Source organism: Aulostomus chinensis, chromosome 14 (assembly GCF_037954235.1).
Source record: "Aulostomus chinensis isolate RoL2024-O1b breed Wild chromosome 14, RoL_Achi_v1.0, whole genome shotgun sequence".
Classification (NCBI taxonomy): domain Eukaryota; kingdom Metazoa; phylum Chordata; class Actinopteri; order Syngnathiformes; family Aulostomidae; genus Aulostomus; species Aulostomus chinensis.
The window spans coordinates 23,436,963-23,446,369 of record NC_141333.1 but is presented as its reverse complement, the minus strand read 5'-3'; the positions used below and the strand labels follow the sequence as shown (position 1 = coordinate 23,446,369).

The 9,407-nt window shown below is 47.2% G+C and overlaps 1 protein-coding gene across 2 annotated transcripts in view; it reads left to right on the top strand.

Annotated features, from left to right (window-relative positions):
- The first annotated feature begins 596 nt into the window (after window positions 1–596).
- LOC147250247 (capping protein, Arp2/3 and myosin-I linker protein 3-like) overlaps window positions 597–9,407 on the top strand; it is a 30,154-nt gene continuing 21,343 nt past the window's right edge. For both annotated transcript variants that reach the window (XM_086224712.1, XM_086224711.1), the window contains exons 1-10: window positions 597–711; window positions 3,959–4,053; window positions 7,203–7,253; window positions 7,353–7,412; window positions 7,933–8,054; window positions 8,150–8,244; window positions 8,571–8,641; window positions 8,764–8,837; window positions 8,918–8,993; window positions 9,091–9,179. In XM_086224712.1, coding sequence (XP_086080838.1) covers window positions 654–711; window positions 3,959–4,053; window positions 7,203–7,253; window positions 7,353–7,412; window positions 7,933–8,054; window positions 8,150–8,244; window positions 8,571–8,641; window positions 8,764–8,837; window positions 8,918–8,993; window positions 9,091–9,179 — 791 coding nt within the window. In that variant the 5' untranslated portion in view covers window positions 597–653. The remainder of the gene's footprint in view (window positions 712–3,958; window positions 4,054–7,202; window positions 7,254–7,352; window positions 7,413–7,932; window positions 8,055–8,149; window positions 8,245–8,570; window positions 8,642–8,763; window positions 8,838–8,917; window positions 8,994–9,090; window positions 9,180–9,407) is intronic.

Below are 9,407 nucleotides of genomic sequence, written 5' to 3'. Positions count from 1 at the left end.
AACATGCACTGGGACTCAAGGAGGAACAGAAAAGATGAAAACGTTGTTAAAGGTCAAGGTCACTATCACCTCATATAGACATACAACACCTGCCCCCTTTGTCTTTAATATTCTATATCACAGGAGCATCTTCAAATTTGGCACAAACATCCACCGGGACTCGAAGATGAACCGAGAGTGTTAGTGGTCACAAGTCGTGGTAAATGGCGGCATACATCTGCCACATGTGTGATTTACTTGTAGGATTAGGAACTGCAGGCACCTGACCACGCTGCAAATGTTTCTCATCTCAATTTCATGAGGTAAAATCAACTTTTAGAGTCAAATTTTGGTGTACTTGGAGTGAAATCATCACTGATGCTTTCACAGGTAACTACAACCGGCTGATTATCCCTCAGTGGTCCCCGCCTCCTCCACCCTCCTCTCTACCTCCATATCTCCCTCCCTCCCGCCACCCCTCGCTCCGCAGCCAGCCTCCATAGGGTTTCTTCCAGGAAGCGCGTCGGGCTGACGGATGCTCTGCTGGAATGCCTGGGAGAGAGACCATCGTTGTTGTCCGTCTCTGAGAGAGAGAGAGAGAGACAGAGAGAGAGGGGGGAGAAGAGGAGGAGGAGGAGGAGGAGGAGGGAGGGTGGTAGGAGAAAGGAGCAGACATGGCTACTAAAGAGATCACTGCATTTGGTTTCGTGAGTGTGAACAAGGATATCACAGGTGGGTACACGCCGTCGCTTGCTTGTGCTTGTTTTGCTCCCCGTCTTGTTGAGGGCTATGACTGCGGTCTCCCCCGCCGTGTGTGCGTCCACGCCGGCCGCGGTTGCTTTTCCTCCGCGGAGGCTGCGACCGAGCAGACGCATTGGATGATTGTCAGGAGGAGATACACCTTAAGGGTGGCTGTGAGGCTTCCTCCTCCTCTCGGTGCATGTGAATTAGTTCAAATGCAGATGAATTATTAATGATACGGGGTCGGGGGCATTCCTTGCTTTGAATATGCGCCCTCGGGGTGGATGAGGTGATAAAACCCCGGCCGGAGGCCTGAGAGGAGAGGGGGCGTTGATGGGAGAACATGTAGACCCCTCGCAGCTGCTCTTAAACCACTGTGCTGTTTCACTAACGCACACGCGCACGGTGTGCGTGTGTGTCGTTGCCTCTTGAACCTTGAACCATTTCCTTTGTCCCCCCCCCACTGCCATAGCTGGGAACGCATGCCAGAGTGAGGATGAAGCAGGTGTTCTGTAGATCCCGCCGACAAAACCGCCCGAGCCCCCCAGCGAGCCTGCTTGCGTCCCCCCGCTCCGGCAGCAACAGCTTCCACATGGCCAAGTCTCGGCACAGCCCCGACCCGCGCACGCGCTCAACCACGCGCGCGACCGCGAGCGCTCGGGATCGCGAAGCCTCCTCTGCTGCGTTAATGACTCCTAATGGCTCTATTAGGCGCAACGTGAAGATTAATCCAGCGGAATCCCTGCCTCTTGATTCAGTCACCTGCCGGGCTCTGCCCCGCCTCCTCCCTCACTGACTCAGTGACAGGAGGGGCAGCGGGCCACCTGGGTCCTCGTGGCCTGCAGGCCCGCGCACGACCGTCTGAGGGAGACTTGTTTTAGCAAACACTTTCCCCTTTAGATGGACTGAGATTAGAGTCAGATGGGTGTTATGAGTGTTTCCATCTGTGGCTCTCATATGCTCATGCATGAATGACTGCCCACACACACACATAAATACTTTTTTCTTTTTTTTTTTTTAGAAATAACACTTCTGGTCGAAATTTCTTTGAATTACTCATTCATGATTTTGTATTCCCGGGCCTACTTTTGCAAATAAAACATGTTTTGTTTCACAGAACCAAAAAGAAATCGCCTGTAGAAACTGGAAAGGGCAAAAATCTGCCCATCACCTGCTCAGTCAACCAGTCGGATTGATTAACTGGTGTAGGGGCTGAGGCCCGATGTCGAAGAAGGAAAACATCATTTCCATGGAGAACAGCCATAGGTGGTGTTCTTCATCCTTCTTTCCTACAACAAATACTCCCCAGTTCTGATAGAGCAGCACCGAGCAGCCTCCGCGCAGGAGGTTAAACTAAGCTGTCTTCACCCCTAAACCACGCCCCTGTCTTTTCAAAGGATGCTGATTGGTCGAAACCACTGGCGGTTCAGGTATAAACGTTAAACTGAAAGTTTGACGGGATGGTTTCCCTCGGCGTCATGGATGTTGTGATCTTGTGAAGCCAGCTGCTCCTGGAGGAAGCTGTGCCCCATGCGCTTGGGTTGAAACGGTTGATACAAGACAAAATATTTGAAGTGCTTAGATTGTGTACAATCATCGTGACCCCTGCTGGAACAAGCGTGCGGTGCAACTGTCCATGTCAAAGTCCAGCTACTGAAGGAGCTCGTTCTTCCCCTGACAGGCTCACAGTGTGATTGTTTCTGGCCTTGTCAGGTCACAGCACCTTCAGCAACACCGCCAGGCTCTTGAGCTCCGTGGCTGAGGCTGTTTCAAGTTCCTGTTTCAAGTTCCTGTTGCTGCCATCACGTTCAAATCCCTCTCTGTCCAAAGTGAAATCAGCTAAATTTATTCCGGACTTTGCAAATAAATGATTTGTAGCACTCTGTCTATGCGACTTATTGCTGCGCTCTGATCAATTTTAGCGTGACTTTGCCTGTAACCTGTGAAAACAGACAATGAAGGCAAAACAAATGAGGGATCCTTTTAATTTCCTGTTTTTAGCATGAAAGAATTAAAAAAACATTTAACATCAGTGTGAAGGTTTTGAGGTTGAAGATTCCAGTAATTTTGGTCCCATGGAACATTTATGAGTATCTGAACAGCGAGATACTTTTTTTTTTTTTGGTGAAGTATCGCTTGAGGTTTGAGTAAATGTACTTACTTAACCTCACAAGTGTGTGTGTACTGAAACAATGCATGAATCTGCGTTGTTTCATGCTCCAGTGCTAAATCCCTCCATCGCAGGTGAGCATTGATCTGCTCTGGTCAGGTGGGAGGCTGAGAGGCCACAGCAACTGTGGAGGCATGTCAGTCCTGCTAGCTGCTCACAGTCTCTGAGACAACGTGTCCGTGCAGCGAGTTCCCACGCTGTGAAGATGAAAGCTTCCTCCGGCGTGGCAGGCGGCGGGTTATGTGCCGTGAACGAGTCACAGCACAGACAGTGCTGCTGTCGCCTGACAGGAACAGCTTTGCAGATGTTTGCCCTGCGAGGAGGAAGTGTGTCTTGTGCACTATTTTGATGATGACAGGGGGTCTTTGTAAAAGCGCTGGTAACCCTTCAGCAAAAATGTCCTGTGAATCATTTATCATGACGACTAAAAGCTCTGAGTTCTGTTGGGTTTCTTTTTTGTTGTTTTTTGTTACAGACAAATTGCATCATTTTGAATTCAAAAGGTTTGTTACTTATTTAGAAGCATCAAGTTGACTGGATTATTTTTATCAACTGCTGTGTCGAAGCAGCTGCAGTGACAATTGTGATGAATAACTGGGTGGTTAAGTGAAGTCCTGAACCCCCCCAAAGGTCAGTGTGGTTTAATTTGTGTGTTGATCTCATCTGGAAACATTAACAGCCTTTAAAATGAACTCCTTTCATCTTTGGTCCTGTTAGTGTTGTGCTTTACACCCGAGGAGGCACCATATACCATCTTCTAGCAAGGCAATGTGGTGCTTCAAATCAATATGGACTTTAGTATGTTCACATTATGTAACATGACAAAAATACACCCAGTGATAAATTATCTGCTCTTCTACTTTCTCCCAGTTGATTTTCTGTTTCTGCGCTAAAATGAGCCAAACCAGTGTCTCTGTCCAGGAAAGAGAAATAAATCACAGGGAGTTTCATCACGCTCATAATCCCAGATTAGCGGTGATCAATGATGCTACAGTCCTGGTTAATTCCTGTAAATTCCTCATGTTTGCGTATTTGTGACACATCTTCATGTTGTGGTCTCGTCCACAGAGAGCATCAGGAAGATTATTGATAAATCATCGATCAAGTTTGTTCGTGGCATTAAACTCGATACCAAAAATGGCAAAACAGAGGACAGGATACTGGTAAGTTGCTGTTCTGAGTTTGTTGGATGAGGTTCCACTGGAGTTGATCTGCATGCACCGTGTGTGCGCTTCATCTCTGACTTTCACTTCCACCACACTGTTAATCTGCCGCGGTGCTGATATCTGACAGATACACGCAGCTCGCAGTGATCTCGTCACTCATTAACCACTTTACTGCTGCTGCCTCTGTGGTGTGACGGCTGTTGTTGGCTTGACAGGAGGGTTGTTGTATCGACTGGAGCTGTGGCTGCCTCTCAACTCTCTGAGTTGACTCAGAATTCCATGTTCGATATGTTAGTTCAACCATTCTTTCTACCATTTCTTTTTTCTTTTTTTTTCATTTCTGTGACCCGACCCACCAGAGCTGCAGACCAACCGCGGGGGCAGCAGTTAAAACTGCCATCCATGCATCACTAACGTGCAAATTGCAGTTCCTCATCTCTTCTAAGATGATAAACGCGACGACGTGTACGAAGCGATGGCAAATAAATCGCAGAGAAGCAAAGCTCCTGGAGTTGGGAAATCTCTGTGGACGTGTTTTTTTTCCAGCTGTGGACTTTAAGGGTGCAGCCACACACCGACAGTGTTGTATGCAGATCCCCACTGTGGGAGCTCCATTTTGAGGTTCGGCCATCAGAGAACATAAGAAGACAGATACATGAAGTCTCTGAGTGAACGAAGCTCTGCCAGCCATCTGAATACAGCCTGGACTCATCAGCCCCCCCCCCCCCCCCCACCAGAGCTGTGGACTGGACCAGCACACCCATGTCTGTGGGAGCAAGATCAAGGACCTGAAACTGCCGCTCCAGTGACATTTTTATACTGTTTCAAGACCCCGCTGCCCCTCCTGCCATCCCCCTGGGAGCCAATGAGCTTTCATCCCTGCGCCTTGGCCACGCTTCCCCTTGTCTGAGGTTTTAATGATTCCTCATGTGGCAGGAACGGACAGTTAGACTTTCTGCATGTTCAGGCTTTGATATTCAGACACTTTGATATGTCTATCTGCAGAAAGAAATCCCTCCAACAATCTTCCTCCATTTTACCCCTGGTTTATCCTCTGAGTTCCTTGCCCTGCAGGGTGTGTGTGTGTGTGTTGTTTGGGGAGGGTTGTTAAGGTACATCTGATCAATCACACCGGGTCAGCGTTGTAGGACAGGTGAGGTTTTAACGTTGTGTTCACAGGCTGATCAAGTGGAATGCTGGAGGATGGATGATGAGTCGTCTGAGGTTGTGATCGGCGTTCCGCCACTGCAGCAGGACATGAAGTGATCTTGATGGTTGCTCACAGAGGCCTCGCCCAAAGTGTCAAGCCAGAACAGCAGATTATGATATCTGGTCCTGTGGCTGCCCTCCCTATTATAATTATACGCCATAATGAGGAAGGTGTCTCTTTGATGTAGAACTCATGGATAAGCCTCCTTCCTGCTACATCAGCATGATCTACCTCTGCTCACGCTCCTAACTACCACCACCTAGCAACTCATCACCGCTATGTGTCTTTTTAATCAACTACCTCTGAGAGTCTTTGAAGTCTTCCTCCCTCTCTCTGCGTCTCACATGCACATTTGGAGCGACCACATTTCCGACACCTTGCTTGCTGCGTGGGTGTAAGAGGCTGTCAGTGTGTGGCTCTGACAGGCCTGTGTCAAGCTCCCCACTCCACAGAACATAACGGGAGTGGGAGCGCTGTAATTAAATTACTGCCTTTCATTGGATGGGGGGCACACGGCGAGGGCTGTGTCCAGAGGGAGAGTTTTAGCGGGGCCATCAGAGAGAATAGAGTAAATGATTGGGAGCGACGGAGCAGAAGAGGAGAAAAGAAAGAGCAGAGGGCAGTACTCAGCGGCTGGTGGAGAGCAGCAAAATGCCAAAGAATCATGGCTCTTTGTTTGCCTGGTTGGAGAGAGACTTTTTTAGGTTGGAGACATTGTTGCTCACAAACAGGAATCCGATTTATGACACAGACGAAGAAATCCTGCGTGAGCTCGTTCAGGTGGATGTGCACAAATAAGCTTCTAGATGTGCTTTTAAATCGCCAGTCACGTCTGGACTCGGTGTTGTATCTCACCAAAGATGACACCTCACACCCCAGACTGCAGACAGCAATTAGTTGAGGTACTCTAGCGAAAATGCTAATTTGGCATCCTGACCCAGCATGACGGGTATTACTGTCTGAAACACATCTATGACTTGAAGGGGGGAGAGAAAATTTTGCTGGTCTTATATTGGGAATCTGGGAAGATGCTGTGTGAGCAGAAATGATTGCCTGTTGAGCCTGAGGCCATGCTGCGCGTGTCTCCAATTAGATATATGAGCCACTCTGATGTTGGCCCACAGCAGAGGTAATGTCATGCTAATGAAATTACATCTTGTATTTGTGAGGATGTGATTTAAAATGACATTTGTCTGCCCATATCGCCGTATGTTAATGCATGAATGACAGGGATGTGTTTCTGGTATAGAGGGCTTTTAGCTGGATCGATACCAGGATATGGAAAAGACCCGTCGGTTCACTCCCATCATTACCATTAAACCGATACCTCACCAAAATAGTGCATTTTGCCTTCCAGGCATTCACACGTGGCTGCTCTGAGCTGACGTTTTCTTCACTGCTGCGTCACTTCTCCGTGACTCCAGTGTGCATGAAGAGCCAGCCGTCAATATTTAGCTCGAAGCTCATGGCGCCTCATAGCCTCTCATGACTAACAACAGCAAAACTGCCCTGAAATGTTCATTTACAAACTCGTATTTAACACCTTTGCTTCAGCAACGAACTGCTGCCGTATGCAGTTGAACCAACTCATAGGTGCTCATTCACAGTAGCTCTGGACTGGACGTGTCATACTTTGCTTCACTGAGCATTTGGTTGGATAAAGAAGACATGGATTTAACCGGACAGTTAGCTAGACAGTTCTTAAGTAAACATTTCTGAACAGCTTCTCTCTTGTTAGCTGTCAGTCTTGGTTAGCTTCAAGGTTAACACACGTGGCTGGCTCTTCCTGCATTCTGGAGTCACAAGGAAGTGACGCAGTGGTGAACAAATGTCTTTGGGAAGGGTAAAATAGGTAGAATACACTTTTTTGGGTAAGCATCAGTTTAAAATTGAACTTTTCCCACAATCTTCAGTGTGTTTTCTCTTCGTTCTCTAGGTGCTCACAACATGGCGTCTCTATTTTCTGGCACCAAAGATTCCAGCAAAGGTAGTCTGGTTTCTTCTCACTGTTCCCAGAAACAGTATGAAGCTTTGTCTTCCATAATAAACTTTTTTTTTGTTTTTTTGCTTGTATGTGTGAAAACAGGTCGAAACCACCTTTAACTTCTTGGAGATTCGAGCTTTGAATTCTCACCCCGACCACCAGGTGAAAGTTCAAATTAATGCTGACTTCTACGTGAACTCTGCTCCTCTACTTCAGCCAGGATGGGCCCTTGCATCATTTTGTGATTACATCAGTTTGAAAATCAAGAAGTGGAAAAAGCTGTTTTTAAAAATATTTATGAAACTGGCCTTAGTCTTTAAACTGGGGCCAATACCGAGATGAGAGAGTAAGACAACTCAGATGTTGCTATATTAGCCAAAATATATGTTTTATTTTTATTAATCAGTTTAATTTTTTTGCAGTGATCCTGTAGTCTAACAGAGGGAGGATCATTTGTAGTTTAAAAATAAATGTTATTGTCCAAAATGACAGTGCAGGGAAATGATGAACCTGGATATAATTGTAAATGACCCCTGTTGGGAACAAGACGTTTTCATGTCAGACAACATGTACGTTGATAGATGTAAATCTGTGATGGAGCCATGTTGGCCAGGATTAGTAGCTGGACCTTAAATCAGTTTGGTTTTACTTTAAAGGACGAATGGCTCCATTGTCTGTGCAGGTTATTGTGGACACTGACAAGTCCAGCTACACTCTGAGGTTTGAGTCACGCGAGCACCTCAATCATGTGGTCAACCATATCAACTTCGCTCTGTCAAGGATATTCACCAACTCCATTTTTGCGTAAGTGTCACAGTCTCATAAAAGATTATTATTTACTCAGTAATCTAATAGGAAATGTTGCTGCTAAATATCAGCGTTTGTTTTTATCCCTGCAGCCCATCCATATGTCACTCAGACAGTGACCTCTCCGAGGGCAGCAGGAAGTACTCGCCCAGCTCAGAGACTTCAGTGGAAACTCAAAGAGCCTGTGGTAAATAGACATTTAATTCTCGTCAAACATGGGAATAACACACACACACACACACACACACACACATGCTAGCAGGAGCACATGGTTTGGCACACTCAAGAGGAAGTTGGCTGGAGCGGAACGGCCCCACAGATGTTCTTTTTAAAACCCCTTTTCAGATAAATAAAAGAATGATCATTTTGACAAATGCTCTGCTGTGTATTTCGTTCCCCATGTCACTGAAGGAAGCCTCTGTTCACATTATCTGAGATTCTGAGATTCTTTTTTGTTTTTTGTCTCCGCTGTCACCCCCCCTGACTCCTACACCGCCCGCCCACCTCCCTCAGGAGGCTTCTCAGAGACCTACGCCGCTCTGTGCGACTATAATGGCATCAGCTGCAAGGAGGAAGTGCAGTGGGTAAGAGCTGTGGGTTTGTGCCACTTTGAGTGTGTTTGTGTTACATCCGGTGCTGTGTACTAAATGGGGGGGGGGGGGTCATGTACTGCAGTAAAGAGGCTCATGGGTGATGTTGCTCCTAGGACGTGGACACCATCTACCACTCACAGGACAACCGCGAGTTTAACCTGCTGGACTTCAGCCACCTGGAGAGCAGGTGAGACAGCAGAAGGCTCCATCGAAAGCCATTACCTCCAAAATGTGTGACCTCATTTACCTAATGTTTACGGTTGTCAGGGACTTGGCGGTGATCGTGGCATCTGTTGCGTACAACACCTGGTTCACCAAACTGTACTGCAAAGACCTGCGCATAGTAAGTGTCAAATTATATTTTGTAGCTTTTCTGTTGCATCACTGTGTAAGAGTTTAATCAGGAAGGAGGAATTTACATGTGTACTTTTATGTCTCAGGGGTCAGAGGTCACGGAGCAGGTCCTGCACACGGTCAGCAAGTCCTCCAGCCTCGAGGAGATCACTCTGGAGAATGCTGGGTTAAAACCGTGAGTTGTAACTTTTTTCATGGGCACAACAGCAACTTTCAAAATTTCTCGTGACAGCAGGGGGACGATGAGAATGGCAGAACAAAACCACTGCTCTTACACTTATCAACAATGTGCTTTACCTGACGTGATGCCCAGGCTAAGAGCTGCCTGAGTCTGGGGTTAAGAAAGCTTTCACACTGGCACATTCTAAGAGTGGGCTAACCCTGACTTTAGCCCAGAGCTTGC